The sequence below is a fragment of the Lissotriton vulgaris genome, chromosome 8 (genome assembly GCF_964263255.1).
Source record: "Lissotriton vulgaris chromosome 8, aLisVul1.2, whole genome shotgun sequence".
Classification (NCBI taxonomy): Eukaryota; Metazoa; Chordata; class Amphibia; order Caudata; family Salamandridae; genus Lissotriton; species Lissotriton vulgaris.
This window is the reverse complement of record NC_141696.1, coordinates 1,144,585,880-1,144,606,514: the sequence shown is the minus strand read 5'-3', so window position 1 is coordinate 1,144,606,514 and position 20,635 is coordinate 1,144,585,880. Positions and strand designations below refer to the sequence as shown.

At 42.9% G+C, this 20,635-nt stretch overlaps 1 protein-coding gene across 2 annotated transcripts in view; it reads right to left on the bottom strand.

Annotated features, from left to right (window-relative positions):
- The window catches only part of CPB2 (carboxypeptidase B2), a 146,604-nt gene that overhangs the window by 53,340 nt on the left and 72,629 nt on the right, over nt 1–20,635 (bottom strand). For both annotated transcript variants that reach the window (XM_086935006.1, XM_086935007.1), the window contains exons 2-6: nt 18,038–18,113; nt 8,971–9,095; nt 8,774–8,882; nt 5,980–6,081; nt 4,344–4,448 (exon numbers count right to left, since the gene is read on the bottom strand). In XM_086935006.1, coding sequence (XP_086791132.1) covers nt 4,344–4,448; nt 5,980–6,081; nt 8,774–8,882; nt 8,971–9,095; nt 18,038–18,113 — 517 coding nt within the window. The remainder of the gene's footprint in view (nt 1–4,343; nt 4,449–5,979; nt 6,082–8,773; nt 8,883–8,970; nt 9,096–18,037; nt 18,114–20,635) is intronic.

Here is a 20,635-nt window from a genome sequence, read left to right as displayed (position 1 = left end):
ATGCGCTACTTGACTGTTAGACCTGGCATCTTTGGCGTGGTTTTACCCTATCTTTTTTCCTCTGCCTCTTGTATTTTTGCTGTGTGCTGAATCTCGTTTTGGCTGGTCTGGATGCTTTGGGCACTTTGCCACTGCTGATCAGTGCCAAAGTGCAAGTGCTCCCTCTATAAATAGTGAATATGGATTGGTGTTTCCATGATTGGCTTGTTTGACTTACTACTAAGTCCCTAGTACAGTGCACTGTGTGTGCTCAAAGCCTGTAGGTCAAATGCTGCTAGTGAGCCTACAGCACTGATTCTGCCACCCACACAAGCAGACTCTCAAAAAGGGTTTCAAACCTGCTACTGCAGTGTCTGTGTGCTGTCTCTACTGTCATGTCGACCTGGTAAGTGCACCCGCTTGCAAGGCCCTAACCTTCCCTTTTATTACATGTGAGTCACCCCTAAGGTAGGTCCCTGTAGGCAGGATGCAGTGTTTTTGAAAGGTATGACATGTACTGATGTATGTGACATGTCCTGATAATGAAATACAGTGTATTTCGTTTTTCACTATTGAAAGGCTATCTGTACCATAGGATATAACACAAGATTGAAAGATGTAGTTTAGTATGCATGAACTCAGAATGTAAAAAAGCATCTTTTAGTAAAGATTATTTTTATATATTTTGTGTTTGAAAATACCACTTTTAGAAAGTGGGTATTTTCTTGCTTAGCCATCCTGTGTGCCTCTGCTGGTTTGTGGATTGACTGTCTGGCTTTGGAGTGACAGAGGCTGGGAGTGTGCATTCACTGTAGACAGCCACTGGGGGTGTTGGGGTGTTTCCTGCCTCTCCTGGATGAGTCAGGGCTGGGATGCATTTTGAGTAGTCGGAGGAGATTTCCTTGCACCTGAATGGGCCTGGTCTGCCTTACACAAGCTGTCTCCACCTCCTGTCGGGAAGCTGGACCAGAGAGAACAGAGCTGTTTTGGGCTGAATGCAGAGTATCTCTGCCTCCAGTAAACAAAGGGAAACGCTGTATAAATATTAGGGCCTAGACCCCAAAACTGTAGAATACTTCTGGTCTCAAGAGGTAACTCTGCCAAGGAGAAGAGCTGGGAAATATGAAGGAGAAGTATTGCCCCTTTGCTGTGTGTTGTCTGGGGTTGGCCTGCAGTGGCTGTTTCTGCCAAGGAGAGGATAAAGACTGCTGTGCACTGTGTATCCTGCTTGAAGATGATCTCCAAGGGCTTGAAGTAGAGCTTGCTTCTTGTTCTGAAGTCACAGGGATGCAAAGACTTCAACACCAGCTCTCGTGAAATTCCTTGCTGGGTTCTGACCTGCCAAGAAGTTCCTGTTGCTATGTTGGGCCTCTGGAGGTTTTCCTGCTGTTGGGAGCTGGACAAGAGATGCAACTAAGAGAAGCATGACGCATCCACACCTGTTTCCAACGCATTGCCGCTGAAGAAACCAACGTAGCGCCTGCACTCGGCTAGAGAAATCGCAGCAAACAAAATCCTGTGCACCGATCTCTGAAATCCGAGATCACCGCACCGATTCTGATGCAAGGCCTGCTGTGTGGCTGCAAGAATCAAGGCATCGTGGGCCCACAGCTGTAGAGACCAACACAGCACTGTTGCGACTGCTGCATCGAGAACCAACGCATCCCTGATCCCCAATTAATGTAACAGGGCGCCAAGTCTACAAGAACGCCGGGCCGCATTAAGAAACCGACACATCACCTCCCTGAACAGTAAGGAACCAATGCATCACCTCCCCTGCGTGGCAGTTAGGAACCGACGCATCATCTCCCTTGAAGTATAGAACGGATGCATCACATTCCCTGGGCGTAAGGAACCGACGCATCACCTTCCCTGCAGCTGTTTTTGTTTATCATTGTGACACACCCAAGATACTATGGGCCCCATCAGGATGGCGGGCGGACTCAGTCCGCCCGCCAACCTAACGGAGATCGGGACCGCACGCCGAAAGGGCGGGGGTCCCGACATTGGCATTAGGATGCGCCCGCCACAGTGGCGGGCGCATTCCTCAAGTTTACATTGTGGCGGGCAGTGCTCACTGCACCGCCCACCACAATGTGACATACAAATGCACGCATTTGCATAATCGAAGCAGCAGGCACCGCACGGTGCCTGCCGCTGCGATTATGCAAATGCAGGGGGTACCACAGGTACCCCCCCGTGTGCCACCCCCCTATAGCCGTCACTCTGGGGGCCTACAGGGGGCCCCCGCAGCAATCACCGCCTGCCTTTCCATGGCGGCATTACCGCCGCGGAAAGGCCCCCAAATTAAGCCATCGTAATATGGCTATCGGTGTCCATTGGACACCGCCACCATATTAATCTATTACCGCCGCGGTCGCAAGGCGACTGTGGCGGTAAAGCGGCGGATGGTCTTTCCGTCCGCCATTGTCCCCTCCGCCATCCTAATCAGGCGGAGGGGAAAACGAGAGTGGTTGTCGGGCGGATTGCCTCCGCCTGGGTGGTGGTGGCCACCGCCACCCTGGCGGTGGCAATCCGCCCGATATCCTAATGGAGCCATATGTGTTGAAAGTGTCGCATCTGTAGTTTGCTATGGACAGAACTATTGTTACCTTCTAAAAATCATATTTTTATTATTGTATATTGGATTTTTGTCATTTTGGTCTTGTTTGGGTTAGATAAAGATTACTAATTTTTCTAAACTGGTGTGGTGTCCATTTGTAGTGTATTCACTGTATTACTGTATGTGTGCACAAATGCTTACACACTTCCTCTGAGATAAGCCTGTCTGCTCGGCCCATGCTACCGAGTGGGTGAGCAGTGGTTATTTTAGAAGTGTATCCCCCTTAACCTGACTAGGAATAAGGGTCTCTACTTGGACAAAGGTGCAAGCATTTGCCAACTAGAGACCCCCCATTTCTAACATTGACAATGATGAGGCTTCATCTGATACTATGCAGGCGACAACTATAACAATGTCTCCTCGACTATCAAAGCTCCACTCTGCCCAGCGATTCCTCTCTGTCTTTCATTCTCTTCAACTGGACTCGTCCACAGTCTAATAATATTAGGAGACCCTGTTAACCCTACTTTGAGAAGCCTCTCACCTACCCTCCTTCCCAGAATCAGAGGTCCAGGGTGCACTTTCCTCCATTCTGATACCTTGATTCTCCATGTGCCACTCTATTACACATACCCACTCTCTCAGCATCACAGGTACCTGCTTACTCTACGCCCATCCAGTGGGAGAGCCCTTCTAATGACCAACGAGACAAGCGTGTCTGCGCTGCCACATTCAATTGGCCCTAACTTTGGTTCACAGGATGGTGAATGATGAAAGTGGAGAGGTTCGTGGATCAGGAATTAATAAGTCAATGATCCTTTTAGCAGATACTCCAGGTTCCTGAATGAAAGTACCATTAAGAAGCAAGGTGGTAGGGCGGACTGCAATATTACAAAGACATTAGCACAGTGTATTATTTTATAAATTGCAGGTACAGGAATGACTCCTTTGCTAGGATGAAACTAGTTCTACCATTCGAATCCTAACTCCCATTTTAGTGCAATTTTCATATTTTTGAAGTAAATACTCCCTTCATATGAATTCTAAACGCTTTTTATAAATACCTGCGATGGAATCCAGCAATAGCAGGCAATTCTGACAAGTACAGATAAGGTGTAAAATGATTTTTAATAATCACTTTTAACATCTAAGATTCCAATCGGCTTTATACAAGAGAAGGCGAATAGACCACTGAGTGAGTACACACTTGCCTAACAATTGACAATCTGGTCTTGCTGTGAGTTGCAAAGAACAGTACAATCTATGCAACAGGTGGGATATGAGGTAACAAAGAGATACTGTATTCATTTTTATTGTTTTGTACTTTGCACTTGCAGATTCTGTCTATTGCTTTGATGTATGCACTGGTGTATGTTGGCAGCGGTGTTACATATATCGTTGTGTGTTGGTTCGTCTGTTTTTGAGAATCGTTATTTTCATGTGCTTTAATTGTCATAATGCTAGAATGTATGCAAAGTCCTTAATATATTTGAATAGGTTTGTGCTGCATAATATGTACTTTTACCTCTAGAAGTGAAGACTATAGCACATTCCGAATGAAGTGATGTCCCCTGGATTACCCAAAAATGCAGCATTTGTCGTGGCCCATTCAGTGTTCAATAGGAGTTGTTTTTTTGTTGTTAAATATTGATTTTCAAATTCTGTGAAAGTGGTTTAGACACCAAGGTGCTTCATGTACATTCTTTACTCTCATTAACATGGCATCGTTCAAAATGTATCACAATTCACTATATTATTTGTAAATGCGCAACTAGAGGAGGACATGTCACGATATACTCACGTGTCCTATGAGCCACATACAAAAGGCAGGCGACACCCACTCTCTGGCGTGGATTCCACAGTCAATCCAAATGGCGCCTTTTGCACTTTTCTCTTTACCAGATAGCTACAAAATAACCAATTATATACAATATTAGCACGAAGGAAAACTGTATGGCAAGGTCAATGAAAAATAAACAGTACCCCTCGGATTCAAAATGTGTGATAAAGTACGAGTGAGTATATGTGCCGTGCGTGCATGCGTGTAAAGGCAAACTGAACAAAAGCACAACAATCACACATTCAAGCCAAAATTTTCCACAGGCACTGAGAGGCCTGTGCCACACAAATGTTGGACGCACCATGACTGGCAAAGGGGACAAGCAAGATACTACGTGCTGCACAGCAGCATTTACACATTTTGCAATGTTGGTTGCTCTAGGTCAGTGCACACCACAGGTCTATCCATCGAGTCGTGCAAGCACATTGGGCCTATATCTATAATGTTAGTCCAAAATGCCAGCTCAGCAGGGTACTGTCATTTAATTATATTTGGGGATATCTTCCACAGTAAATGGGTGCCCCCTTAAGACCCTTCTCAGGTAACACCAGATCTCCCCATCAGATTTCTTTGCAGAACATTGAGGATTAGGATCCATGCTTGTGAACATGCATACCGGGGAAGCAGTGCTTTATATGTTTGACCAGTCCACTGAGTGTACGAATGCATGGCCGGCACATGTTTCGTCACAAATGCGACATGTACAGAAAGAACTTCAGAGTATCAGAATTGACCGCATGCAAAAAAGTGCAGGAAGCGGTGTAGAAACACGTGAATGTAATTCCCCATTAACTTGCAATAGGCTTTAATCTGTGGCAAGGTTTACATTTTTGGAAATATGTTAAAGTTCACAGAAACTCATGTCTTCCCCTACCTACTGTAGGCACCTGAAATGCATTTTCTACATCATTCACTAATTTATCTCACACATTTACCAGCTGCCTCATGGGCAGCTTCTCCTCTGTCTTATGAGTTTTCTTAACCAGTATCATCTGCCTCGGAACAGCATTTCCCAACCACTGATACAAAACACACAGGCTTAAAAGGGAAGAAATGTAGTTTTTTTTTAATTAGCTTTAGCCCTTGGCCAAATCAGAGTCAAACTTGGGCACTAGATATTTATAGACTTAAATCCCAGGGAGAGTTAAGCATGCTCCCTACCAGCAGTTCAGTGTAAAACACTAAAACGAAACTTCTTCCCATTAAACAATATGCATCTGTTTTTACAGACATCTGGGTGATTGACACTTGCTTATAATGGGTAAAATAAATGCAGATTCCCTTAAGGTTCAAGTTCTGGAATATATTTTAAGAGGACAACACATCTTTGTGGTTCTACTCTTGGTTCTCGACAGATGAATGAAATGGGCTAAGTACCTGACACTGATTATGTGTTAAGGGGAAGCCCAAAAACGGATGGTCACGTGGGTCTGCAGCACTATGGACCATGTTAAGTGCATACATACACCATTATTTTCTGGACTTTTCTGTCCAAATGCAGTCATATAGTTTCACTGAGCATTGTATTGCACCTAACCTGGTCCAATCCAGCTTCTCAGGTCTGACTGTCATGTAGTGCTTCCTTGAAAATGCATACCTTGAGAACATAGAGGGGACGTTTCTCGAATGAAGACCCAATGTAAAGTTGCTCAAGGAGATCTGGATGCCTCTGCACCATCTGCTCCATCCAAGAGTAAATCTATAAAGAAATGCCAAAACTGGGATTCACATACATTTTATTGAAAGTATGAAATACTGTCAGCATTGTTCAAATTAGTCTTTTTTTAATGACTTGTATAGCGTAACACTTCAATGTACAATGTGCATCTCTAACCTGCAGTTATAATAAATGTAGATAAATTACACTGCAAGTTCACCAGTTAACCGATAAAAATATACTTTTTTAACAAATCTTTTTTATTTGTTTTCCATTATAAAACATATCATATACAAATTGTATTTGGGGATTGTTTAATCGGGGTACAACAAGTAACCGGACCCCCCATTTTAGCATTTGTGCAATTAGCAAACCTAAAAGTCACTCTGCGACGGTAATCGTGTGTATATAATTGAGAGCAGTGCAAACCAAACGAGGGCGGGAGGCTTTAGGGGTGGTGGAGATAGAAGGGAAAAAAGAAGTAAGAATGGGGGGAAGTGTAGCATTCACCTTACCAGTGTTGTATATAAGCCCTTGTCCTGGATGTGACCAAAGAGTTGCCGGGCCATGAGCCGTTGTGATGTGAGACTACTAAATTAAAGCTTTGACTTATAGTCTATGAAGGGTTGTCAAAGACAAGTGAATTTCTGATCAGTGTTGGCTAAACTGTGTGTGATTCGCTCCATGGCCAGGACCTGCCACATCTTGAGGGAACCATAAGGTTGTGGGTCTGTTCTCTTCCAGTAGAGGACAATCAGTTGCTTGCCCAGCCCCGTCATGTGGCCTGCAAGAGTCCAGCCTGACTATCTTCCCCGTCATCTTGGTCAGTCGTATCCTAAAGAGCACAGCAGTAGGGTCTGCTGGGACAGGGTAGCTCAGAGTGGCCTCAGGTTGCGCACAGTCCTACCACACACAGTTGAGAATGCCCAGCTTTTGATTACACCCCCAGCACAGATTGGAAGCCATGGGGTCCATGCAACCTAGCTGGGGTGAGCTATCATAGGAACATCGCTTTATGTGCCAATTCCCTCTGAGGGATACTTTGGTGGGATTTATCTCTGTCCGCCCACAGTAGGTCTAAGTCCTTTGGGGATATGTCCTTTATCAAATCAATTGCCCATCTCGTTTGGTAAACATGGGGAGAGTAGAGGTTTGGGGTCCTGAATAATATTATTGGTCTTGCGGAAAAGTGTCCAGTTAGTCCTCGACCATCCCTCTAAGTGTTGCATAATAGTAAGTCCCTGATATCTAATCAAATGTTTGACCCACTGGAAGGGAGTTGTCACCATAAGGGTAGGAATGTTAGCAGGTGGCAATGTGATATTCAATATATGAGATTTGACCCTGAAGCCGGATACTCTTTCAAACTCTTCAAGAATGGGTATTAGGGAAGCATGAAAGTCTGTGGAGTTGGTGAATGTGAAGAGAACATTGTCCTCAAACAAGTTAATCTTGTGTGAGTGGCATTCAAAGGGATACCCGTTATCGCAAATTCCTGTCACATTCTTATGGCAAGAGGGTCAACCACTAGTGCGAAAAGAAGGGGTGACACGTGTCAACCCTGTTTCCTTCCCCGTGCCAGGGTAATGGGTTAAGTGCTTTGCCTGTTTACTCTGACCAGAGCACTAGGGTTAGTTTAAGCTGCCAGGATTTTCTTCTTGGTGCCCTGTCCCATCTATAGCGTGTAAAGTACCTGTGATAGCAAGGTCCAGCTCACCTGGTTGAATGCTTTCTCCACATCGAGGGAAAGGATTAGAGCTGGGATGTAGCGTTTATGAGTTTTTTCAATCAAGTGGGCTGAGTGGCTTATGTTGTCGGCAGTGGCGGCTCGCTGAGGTAGTGCTGCGGGGCAGTGGGGCGGGGGGGAGGGGGGAGAGTAGTAAACTCCGGCATACGGCGGGATGGATTTAAGTAAATAAATAAATAAATAAAACAATTTACATAGCGCGTGCTGCAACGCACATGAACTTGATTTCTCACAAGAGCAAAAACTGGGTAAGTAATCTCATAAAGTTGGCCAGTCCAGAAGAGGACCCTCTGAGTATGTTTCCTGCCACCCATATTATTTGCACTAGCAATGGAGCTACTTGCTTGGAGGTCCTGCAGTAACCTGGAATGCTCACAAATACCAAAAGATAGCACAATGCATAAAATCGTACTACATGCAGGCAACAATCTTTTGAATAAATCTGACCTGCTGTTGGCTTCCCAGGTGATATATTATAACAAATTGAGTCATTTAACAATCTATTGTTCATTTAGATGGTCTCACATAGAGCACCATCTGACTTACCGCAGTGGATGAATCTTTTGATTTGATGTCACAAGAGGACAAAAATGAGTGGCAAGCCATTTTTAATCACGTGTGTGTGACCAATGAGTCACAATTCTAATCTACAACTCAATTCTTCATAATTGTATTTTTAGTTTCTAATTTCATTATCTAAATCCATTAAAAATCTCAATTGTCCTTCCATTGTTAAGACTGCACTTTCATATGTTTGCTAACAAATTCTCTTAAAAGTAGATAGAATAGCCTAATGAAAAAACGTGCTACAGAAATAAACTGAAATCAAAATCCCAACATTACATGGAATCGATAAACAATAGAATTTTTCAGGTACATCGTATCTAAGAGTGGAAGATCAGTTTATCTACAATAGGAATATCTAGAAATTATATACTGTTGTGTAGAAGTTAACCCGGTTTTGCAAAATGTCACAATAGTACTTACTTCTTCCAGAGGATGATATTGTTCATAGTAAGTCGGGCTACTTCGGGTATTTGCAGTATCATTGAAAGTTTGTTTTTCGATGAGATTCTTAACATCATCTACTAAAACACTAAACAATAGGAAATCCATGTCAATACATGTAAAGTAGCTTCTTATTTACTGTAAAGATTTAAATTAGGCAATACGTTTACTCATACCGATATCTGATGAAGGACTGATTCAGCATCTCCTTAACATTGTTTATGTCAGACTCATTTGTGTAGAAATGCACCTCATTGTCCTTCATAATATTTTCAGGGGCGTCTGGTTGCCATAGAACAACCTAAAAATTTGTAAGGATTTTCAAGAAATTGAAAACATATTTCTGTTAACTTCGATATGCAATAAAAGTACAAGTTCTGTACTATATTGGACATTGCAATGAAATCACACATTTCTAAACAGACACAAAGAATTGATCTTTAAGCAACCAAGCAAATAGAAGAAGAAACTGAATTACCATAATATTTTGATTTTCCAATTAGTTAATACTGTAACAAAGTACTTTTTGCATGGTCACCCCCATTTTCTGGGGGGTGGCCATGCTGTATGTTTAACTCTGCACACTGGGGCACTGCTATCCAGGCCCCATGTATGTTATTTGACCATTACAACATGACATAATTAGCCAACTCCTAATTGACATATTTATCTTTTCAATAAGGACATGGTAGCTGGTGCAGAAGAATATGTCAATGACATGGAAAGTTAAATGTCACCTTTGGACTGTAGCACATGCTGTGTCATTCACTAGAATAACAAAGTAAACAGGGTGTCAAGCCTACCTGTTTAGCCTGCCTGCTGCAGATTTTAAACACACAGGCAAGCCTGTCAAACACATACGCAAAACAGTAAAAAAAACTACAAAGGGAAAAAAAACACGTTTAAATCTTAAATATGTCACCCCTAAGTAGGCCTTGTAGTCCACAAGGTAGGGTGCCTAATATTTCAAAGTGGTAAAAGGCATATACTTACCATGACTAAAAACTATTTTTGCTATAACTGCTCCAATGAGAAAACCTAAAGTGCAGGATAGAATACTATACTCTGGTTTGGGATAAACTACCGGAGCGATTTAGCCACTATGTTGAATGTTTATTTAATAGCAGTTTTGTTAAAAATTAAGGAAAACTAACTTTTAAAAAGTTAGACTGTCTCTGAGCCTCTAGTGGGCTGATTACCATTAGCCTGGCAGCAGCTTGCCCCTAGCGGTACTTCTGTATAATGAGGCGTGAAAACTGCTTCCAGAGCAGAAACAATGGCTTGGGTATTTTGGCGGGAAGACCTGGGTGCAAGTTATGTGACTCTTCTCAGCTCAGGAAGAGCAGTCAATGAGGTTTCAGGAACTTCATTGACTTGGGATCATTGTTAGGCCAAATCATTGATAAGTAATAGGATTCATGGGGAATTGAAGCCTTTGTTCCTTGGGACAGCTGTAGCTTGCTTGGCACCGGCCCAGTGGGGGTGGGGGGACAGGCTGGGACACCAGAAATAGCAAAGGTCAAAAGGGTGCTGTCATGGTGGATTTTACTCACAGCATTGCACTGTGGGATAGTTTGAATTAGGACGAACAGGATGTGCTGCAAAAGTGGGAAGGGTTGCCCCATGGAGCTTCTTTTCATTGGCTATGGATCGTCCAGGGGTCACAACTCACCCACTGGCTAGAGAATGCTACAAAAGGTCCACCTCTGCCAAAGATCTTCAGAACACATCTGCACCTGTAGAAGAATAGTCAAAGACTGGACCTGCTGTCTCCTGTGCGGAGACTTGAGCGGCAGAATGTGCTCTCACTTATACCCACGACTGAGAAGTGAACATAAAGGGTCAGCTAGCTGACCTCTGTAGCTACAGTGTCCAAAGATAAGGTACAAATCAGCATGTAAACATTCAGTCAATTAAGAAAAGAATGACTCTATAAATGAGTTATAAGTTGGAATTAAGAACTTATAAACATGTATTATTACAAAAATGTAAAAGATACTACATAGGATACGTAAATGCAGAAACTGGTGATTGACATAGAAATACACTGCCATGAAGGCCATGAGCAAAGAAAAATGACTAAACCAGAGAAATCTTTGAAGTCCCAAATGTGCAGCAAAATCAGTAAGCAATCGAACAGTATCCCTAGTAGCAAATCATCTTGCCCATCCCCAAATTTGAGGGTTTATATAGGAAATTTCCCCATAGACAAGCATGGACAGGGCAGAAATATCAAGGCGAGAAACACACTTTCAACAACTAAGAAATAAGACTTTAGAATCATCATACAGCCTTAGCACATAAGCACTAACCCACTGTATAAATATTAAACCAGCCCTCTCTGACCTAATGTCATCTGGAGTTGTAAGAACAAACTAGTTACATAAACAATATTGAACCATTGTGAATGAATGCAACAGCCCTTGCAGGAGGAAGAACCTTGGAGAAAAGACACAGTACAGAGCCCATGCTAGAGAGTCTTCTTCAAGAACAGGGTCAATAGGAAATAAAGAAACATGACTACGTACAGCAGAAATAATAAACAGAGTACAAACATGAGACAACCATTGTCAAACAAGATGCCATTGAGGCCTAATAGAGGTCTAATTAGCATAAGCCAAGAAAATGCACTTTAATAGGCCATGGTAAAATTGTTTTAAAACAATACCATCACGTCAGTGTATACATATGAATCTGAATGTAGATAATATTCTGCACATTATTCATAATGCACAAATTTAATTAATGCACAAAAGCTTCTTCAACTCCAAAACCAATGGCTTCAGCTGGACCCCTTCAAATGGCTATCCAACATTGTCTAGTCTAGTCTAGTCTGGAAATTTGTATTGCGCAGAACATATCACATCCCGTGAGGGAGTCTCATGGCGCATGCGGACAGTCCCAGAGAAAAAGAGGAGCGATCCTATAAAAGGCAAGACCTAGCTGAAAAGCCATGTTTTCAGCAATTTTCGGAACCTCATGTGCTCGATCGTTGCACGGATGTTCAGAGGAAGTTTGTTCCATAGGAGGGGTGCCATATGGGAAAATGCACGTCCCCCATTTCTGACTGTTTGTACTCTAGATGGCGTAAGTAGGAACTTGGAGCTGGATCTCAGTTCTCGTCCGGGCTGGTACCAGGTCAAATTTTGGTTCCAGTATTTGGGTCCAGTGCCATGCATATGTTTATGAACTAGACACATGATTTTAAAAATGACTCTTTTTTTTTATTGGGAGCCAGTGTAGATTCTTTAGGCTTGGAGAGGAAGGAGATCGTTTTGGGAGTCCAAAAATCAGACGAGCAGCAGTGTTTTGAACAACTTGTAGCCTCTTTGTATGGCACTCATTTATGGCAAGCAGGATGGAATTGCAGTAGTCTAACCTATTTATTATGAGGCCCTGCACTAGAACTTTGCGAGCTTCTTTTGGTATCCATTTGAAAGCTCTGCGGAGGCTTCGCATGATTCCAAAACAGGTCCCGACAGTGTGGTTCACATGGTCCTTCATGGATAATTTATTATCCATGTGGATTCCGAGATTGCGGACGGATTCTTTTGGGATCGGACATTCCCCCAATTCCGAGGGCCACCAGTCCTGAGTCCAATGTGCACTCGCTTGACCAAAGGTCATTATTTCGGATTTTGCACCATTTAGTTGTAAGTGGTTCAGACTCATCCAGTCTTTAACCTCGATCAGACACTTTTTGAAACGTTTTTTTGTATCATTGATATCATGGCCGAGGGTAACAAGTATTTGCGTGTCATCCGCATATGATAACACGTCGAATCCATGTGCCCTAATAAGTTTGGCCAGAGGGGCCATATAAACATTAAAAAGCGAAGGACTGAGGATTGAGCCTTGTGGCACACCCCTGGTAACTGGCCGTGTACTGGCCAAAGTTTCATCAGTTTGTAGTGTGGTAGTTCGATTGGACAAATAACTGATGAACCACCTTAAAACCTGCCCCTTGACACCATACTCCCACAGTCGTCTGACTAAGATGTGATGGGAGATGGTGTCAAAGGCAGTCGATAGGTCTAAAAGTACCAGAATGCATGACTGGTGTTTGTCGAGGGCACCTCTGATGTTGTCGGTCACCTCAATCAGGGCTGTCTCCGTGCTATGTGCGGCACGGAAACCTGACTGTGAGGTGTCGAGTAGATTGTTCCTCTCGAGATAGCTTATCAGCTGCTCATTTACGAATGCCTCCAGCACTTTCCCTGGAAAGGGTAGCAAGGAAATGGGGCGATAGTTTGAAAAGGTGTTTGCATCCGCACCGGGCTTTTTTAGTAGTGGTTTAACTCTAGCCGCTTTCCAGATTTGAGGGAATTCCGCTTCTATCAGGGATGTGTTTAGAAGGCAAGAGAGGGGATGGGCCAACACTGGAGCAAGGGTTGTAAATAGTTTGGATGTTAGATGGTCGCAAGGAGATCCGGATTTGATTTTATGTCCTAGACGTAAGATTTTTTCATCATTTAACAATTCAAAAGTGGACCAATTTGTGGAAGAAACAACTTGGTTCATGTGTAGCTCTTTTTCAAGATGTTGGAGAGAGGTGTTTTCTATATTGAATGGTTGACATATTTTTGTGATTTTGTCGTCTAAGAACATTGAGAGGTCTTCCGTCCACTCTTGGGTTTTGGGGGCCTCTTGTGAACTTTTAACGGACGTAAGTTCTTTTAGTATGTGATGGAGCTCTTTGGACGAGTTTTTAGCTTTACTTATGCGTTCAGCTATATGGGTTTTTTTTTGCCGCTTTGATTTTCCTCATGTATTCGGTATGCAGGGTTTGGTAAATTTTGCGATCATTGGGGTTTTTTGTTTGACAGGACTTTGCTGGATACAGCCTGCAGCATTTCTCTGTTGGAGGATTTTGACTTCTGTTTTTGGACTAAGTCACAAGGTAAACTCATTGACCGGAGTGACCTGCTTAGGTTATCTGATTTCGGCTTGATCACGGTCTGCCTGAAATCCCGGTCAACTGCCAACAGTGATTTCCGATTAGTGCTTTACTTATTATTGACACTTTGTGTCCTAAAACTTTAAAAAGTCATTTCTCTTGTCCCCCTTAGTCATTTTGGTGGGGGGTTTTTCTTTTTGAATTTTTCTTTATTTTTAGAAATTGTGGGATTTTATTAGATTGTGTTTTCACTTTTTAATTGTTTTGGTACTGTTAAATACTTTAAACACATTTCCTTAAGTTAAGTCTAGCTGCTTTGTGTCATAGTTACCAGGGTGTGAGCCCAGGTTTATTTACTAAACTTGTGTGTTGGACCTAGCAGGATTTAGGACTTTTTACTCAGTCACGTTTACTTATTTTCTGACAAATTCATTATCTGTTCTAAATGTCACTTATTCTAAAATTCAATAATGCTTTCCCCCAAAGACAGGCTATAATTAATCTCATTGCTGTTAGGACTTGGTTGCACCACTAGCTATGATCTAGGTTTATTGTATCTTCCCAATCGTTATGTGTCCCAAATACAAAGGGCAAAAGGATAAATTGGATTGTCATTCCCTTCCATAGCCCCCACTACTCACCCACTATTGGCCTCACCTCATCCAATAACAGGCTCATCGCTTGTGCAGGAGATCATGTCTGCCCCCATGTTCTTTCCAGAATCTATCCATATTGCTTACTGCTAAATTCTTTATTCTGGCATGGGTGTAGTACCTTTAACAGAGTATGTTTTAGATTTAACCCCTTCCACGCGGGGCTAATTCCCCCGCGGTGCGGGGGGGGGGGGGCGCACGTGGCTCCACAATACTCATGACAAGTCCAGCTTGTCATGCTGCACAGTGGAGCTGTGCTAATGACGAGCTGGACTCATCATGACTCCACCCACTCCAATAGAACGGCCGCACAGGCGGGCAATTAGCCGCGCGTGGGTGGGCTGTGACAGTTATGACGAGCTCAGCTCCACTGTGCCTCATGATGAGCTGAGCTCGTCATGAGCATGGGAGGGGTTAAACCATTCAAAATAAAAATCCAGCTGTGTAATATCTGCCACTCTTTTCCAGAGACTCCCCACTCCATAAGCTCTCTCGACCTAATAACCTGTAAAATACATTTCACAAAAGCAGTAAATAGTCTAATATCTCCCAAATTAGTTTTTCTGCAGTTTTATTTAGTTGTATGGATTAAAATCTAAGCATGATTGGACTGAGACAGGAAATAGGCCCAAACATCAAAATAACGTCAGCCCCTGTAACTGTTAGTGAATTAGATACCTAACAAATGTGGCCAATATTTGCAAATTGGGGCAGTTTTGAACTTGTAAAGACACTATGTATATGTGTTTTGCAATATATTGAAGATTGCATGGATTTGGGTTTGCTACAGGCAATGTTTGTTTCAATATCATGAAAATCAACAGTAAAAAACAGCCCACTAGACCATAAAGCAGACCCACAAACAGCTAAAAAACTGGTCCACAAAACTGACCTCTCAGACCAGCCTATCCAGTACTCCCTGTTGTGCTTCATGCCAGTCCGACCCCACATCTGACTTAGAAGTAATAAAGCATTGCACCGTCTTACTTACAGTTGAAAATCTTAGTCACAGCTGTGAAATGATTTAATTTACCCTCCCAAACATATCCTTTAACATTCTACAACCCTCATGCTTACACTTTGTAAAGTTGTCAAGAGCTGGGATAGACCTCCCTTACTGAACAACCAGCCCCATGTTTGTCAAAATCCCATGGTACTCAGATGATTGTCTATGGATCTTGGCCTATGCTGTTTCTGGCACCATAACAGTCCCCAAGGTTGCAGGCAGATAAAGCGTTGAATGAAGTCCCATCAATTTTCTGTTGAGAAGGTAATGAAATCTGGGTTGTTCTATAGTACCCCTTAATGTCTGGGCAGGCTAACTCCCCCTATTCGCTAAGCGCCATGAGAATTTTCCAATTTACCCTTACTGTCTTTACATCCTAGCTAACAGTAGAGATAGGCTGTAGGTATCTAAGATAAGGTCCCAGAAACTCAATACAAATTAGGAACCAGTGGTGGACAATGTTTAGCGGGGTCGAGAGTATGTGTCCAGTCAAGTATTAAGCAAAAGAATACTAAGTTCCCCGGGGATGGAATATGAAGAAGTGTAGGAATATGGAGACAAAAAGAGAGAGCAGGGAACAAGATGTTCCCTTAGTGGAACTAAGAGACCTCACACACCCAGAAACCTAGGTGTCATGCTTCATCATTGGTCTCCTGCTCCTCGTCAGACTGGCGCTGCAATGTCTGACGGGCGCCGTAGGCGCTCTTTGATGGAGATCTTTTGTTCCAGCCAATAGTTTGAGTGCGTGTGAGGGGTCTGGGGAAGGTGTAGTCGTGAGGGAGTAGTGAATATTAAAAGAAGGTGAGTCAATCCACAGGGGACTTTATTCACGTGGCTGACTCCCTTATTTAAAAGGGTGGGAGGGGAGAAAGGAACTGCTAAATCTACAGTAAACTAACTCTACCCTCTAAAAAGGTCGGCATGTTTCTTGCCTGTCTGGCAATTCTTCAGGACCTCGAGTGTTGGGTACTACACAGTGAAAAAAATTAAGGTAAATATTAAAATAGAGATACAACCTCACTAGGTCAATCAGGGAGCAGGCCAGCTGGTCCTGCTCTAGAGAGGAGACCCTAAAAGTAACGCTGAAGGGCCCCGCAGTCTGTTCCCGTGGGGCTGTTCGGAAAGGTAAGGTACCTTCAATCACGGACAGCCGAGGGTGTAAAACCTACCCCCAACGCGAGGCGCCCCTACCGGTGGCGCGGAACAGCTGGTGAGGTCCCAGAAACCCCATGGTTATAGTCTGAAAGTTGCACAGTAGGCAGGGAAGGGCTATGTTTAATAGTGATACTCTCCTAGCCCCTATTATATACACACAAAGCCCATGGCAAACCCACTAGAGTGCCTATCAACTATTCAACTCTCTTTCTACAGGTGCAATGTTAAAAGCCAGCATCTCAGATGTGCTTGTTTTTATTTCAGTCCGACTCCACTTGGAATGCTAGAACGGACATTTGTAGGTATGCAGGGTGAGCATTATTTAGTTGGTAAACTGGCACAGCCTGTTTTTGCCTCTCTGCCCTCACCATGATGCTCTATGGCCCTATTTGCTCTGATAGTTGCCACAAGAGGCTCAGCCTCTGTTTGGAAAAATAGCGGGACCAGTGGCCACCCCTGCTTTAATCCCCTTTCCAATTGCATTTTAGTTGAAAGATTTCCATTTACCAACACCTTGACCATGGGGGTAAACCACTTATAAGATTGCGGGCATGGGCCAACAAGTAATCATTTTCAGAAAGACCCATTCAAGGCAGTCAAGGCCTTGTTTGTATCAAAAGAGAACAGCCTAGATCGAGCAACTCTGCTTTGATGGTTACAGATAATATAATTTTTGCTGATGGAAGAGAGGCCTGAACCCTGGGAAGCACAGTGGACTATACACATTTGTTTGACAGTGATCTAGAGACAGGCAGACGAGGAAGTGTGGTGTTGAGGGCAGATGAAGTGCGAATTTGGATCTTAAGATTCTCAAGTTGTCTCACTGCCAAGTTCTCTGTTCTCTAAATCTTCCAAATCAACGCATAAATTGCTTACTTGCTACGATGGATCTTCAGATATGCCAGGCGCTTCTGTTGCTGGCAGAGTTTTAGCATTTTAGCACAGTGAATTAAAAGAATTGTGAAACATGTCCAATATACAAATGTTTGGTACATTTCCAAAAACCAAATCAACATCATGAGACAAGCAGAGTTAAGAGCAAGTGGTTGAAAAGTAAAAAAAGAAATTTGCAGCAATGGCTGTTGGAGGCTAACACCTAGAGGTCACCTAGAGGTCACCACGTCCAGATATTGTGCCATCTCCGAGGATACAGCTCGTGGGTCCTAAAACCAAAGCAAGGACTCGACAAGTGCAGCCAATCACAACATTGCCTGGTGCTCGACACATTTGGCATTCTAAAAGGAAATACATTTTGCATGTCGGTTATGAAAGGAGACACGAAATGAAACCATCCACAAACTTACCGGAGAGAGCAATGAACAATGTGTGGAGTTAAAATGCAAAAAATTGATTCTGGAATACAAATGTTCTATTAATTCGCTGCTGTTATTTGGAAAGGGTAAACCGAAAAAAACATGCATGTCAATCACAATTTGGGTAATTCACGGCAATGGAGTCGTGTCGCACGTGCTTTGATTAACTTGCTCACAGGCAGCTGGATGATTTCACTCATACTTTGTAATATACTATACCTCAAACATGGCGGTCAAATTCTTCATCACCTCAGCTTGCCTTTCATTCCGTGGGGTGACGGACAGAACCTGCCCACTGGGAAGAAAACACATGACATATTCGGAAAGGTGAATGAGTGAAGAAATCTTTTCTTAGAATCCATGAGAATGCAGAACTTGGTGTGAGTGTGTACATTTCACTAGACACGCGAGAAACGAAACTCCTCACGATATGCCTATCATGTGTGTGGCTCTAACAATACAATAATAATTTAATTCAGTTTAAACTGCAAAACTATGACTTTAATGGCACTCGCGGGCACTGTGTGTGTACCTTCCTTTAGCTGTATGACTATAGGAATATATATTCATGTTTGTATTTATTATTTGGAAATGTTTGAAGTGACTTTTGTTTTACTCAAATATATCGTACGTAGGAATGAGATACATTACACAAGTTTTAATGAAAGTCACACACATCACAATGTTGTTTTCAGTACCCCTCGCCTATTGTGGACAGGGATGTACTTTGTTTATATACACAGTTACGAAATACCTCGAATTAAAAAAAAAACATTGTTTCTCAATGCTCGTCTGTATTGTGGAAGACTGGGCCTTAGAGTTTAGCAGACAGACGGGATAATACGTCAAAATATCCTGTCAGGCGTATTAAAAGTGTCATAGCCTATAATGCACTTGTAATACGGAGGACGGGAGTTTGTGACGCAGTATCCCGTCTGTCCCACTCTAAGTAAGGCCCTATTACCTCCTCGTTAGTCTTCCTTGCCACATGACTTACAAAGTGAGCTTCAGCTCCACGACAGAACCCTCCAAAGTAAAAAAAGCCTCCCACCCCCTCCCAACATGGCCGACCAGTCACACCTGACCTCTATAAGAGGCGGGCCGGCCCAACCAACAGCCTGAACTACCAAGCAAACAATGAAGCCGATAGCCAGACCGGGAGGGGGGGATGGAACTCATGTGGCGAGGAAGACTATACTCGGAGTAATGAAGATTACCGGTAAGTAACCGGGGCATGCTGGTAAACGTCAAGAAACCAACATTATAGCAACACACTACTTCATTTTGCTTTCAGGAAGTGAGGGGAAAAACATCTCCCCTGACCCCTGAATATTTGGGCTCAGTATGTACCCTTTTTATCTGCAACCGTGTACAGTCCACAGTAGGATCCCAGAAGTGGACATAAGGTGAATAGTAACAAGCATTTGCAATGCAATAGGTCACGCATTTGCGAGAGTTTGAGCTATTGCCATTGTAAATGACAATGCCTTTTATTTATATGTTTTGAAAACCTGCAAGCGGTGTGTAAAAACACACTTTGTACTTTCAGGTTTTCTTAACACATACATAAAAGGCATTGTCATTCACAATGCCATATTGCATTGTAAATGCTTTTTGCTGTGTTTATTCTATAAACAATCCCTTCTGTGCAAGAGCAAAATGACAAAAATGGAAATCGAGCAATAAGTGCAAAAAAGAGAGAGCTAACGAGCAAGGAACAAACTAAGACTTGAGGGTTAAGAAAGATCTGAGAGATAATGCGAGAAACAAGGGTTAAGGAGAGAGAGTCAAGATCGAGGAAGAATCAAAGGGGAAGAGAGAATGAGTGACAAGGTGCGCAAAGCACCAGGCAAAAGAGAAGAAACGAGTGAGCTAAAATTTGTAAACAGGGCAGAGAAGCAGAGAGATGGCTAAAAGAAACCATACAGATAACCGGAGCAAAAACGTGGCAAAATAAGGCAAACAGAGAGGAAAAGCAGGGAAACAATAGCAATACCAAACAACCTGAAGAGAAGAAGGCGAGAGAGAGAGCGCAGGACAAGGGAGAAGCAACTGGAGCCTCACATGCACTGGAACATGGTTGGAAAGGCCTTTCTCTGGTCAGAGGACCAGGTACAGATAAAGTCCTAGAAAAGCACCTACAAAATCAAACAGAAAGCAAACTAGACAATCAGCATTATTCTCTGCCAGACACAGACCCAGGTCTAAAAATTAGCATTTTATGATTGGCCTATCACTAACATGAACATGAAGTAGCCTTCTAAGAGTATCAGCTTCACATGTTTTTTTCTTTATATCCATATTGGACTCACGGGGAAAAGAGAATTGTGGCTCAGAAGGGCTTAGTCTCACAGCTGTGAAGCAGCGTATCTTGTCCCAATCAACATGCTTGGATTACACAGCAAAGACAGCATCAGCTTTACTACAGTATTAAGCAGCACACAACAAAAGGCATTACAGTATTTTACAAAAGCTGCTATCAGCAGGCATAAAAGATAAAACCTAACTTATACATGCACTTAAGGTAAAGTTCCGAGGATGTCCCTTTGCTCTTGCACATATAGCCCAGAACAAAACAAATTATTGATGGTAAATTCATAAATGTGGTTTGCAATTTAATTACAGAAGCAGACCTGCTCAGCGGAATAAACATTTTTTTACATTAGTAACATCGACTCAAGTTCACAGTAATTACAGTGATATTTTCTTACATAATGCCTGTCCAACAAGCTTTAACAAATAGGCTGTTTTGGCAAGTTTGTTCCTACAAAAGCTCTCTGAAAACTTAAGTGCTCATTTGCTGTCCCAGTAGCAGCA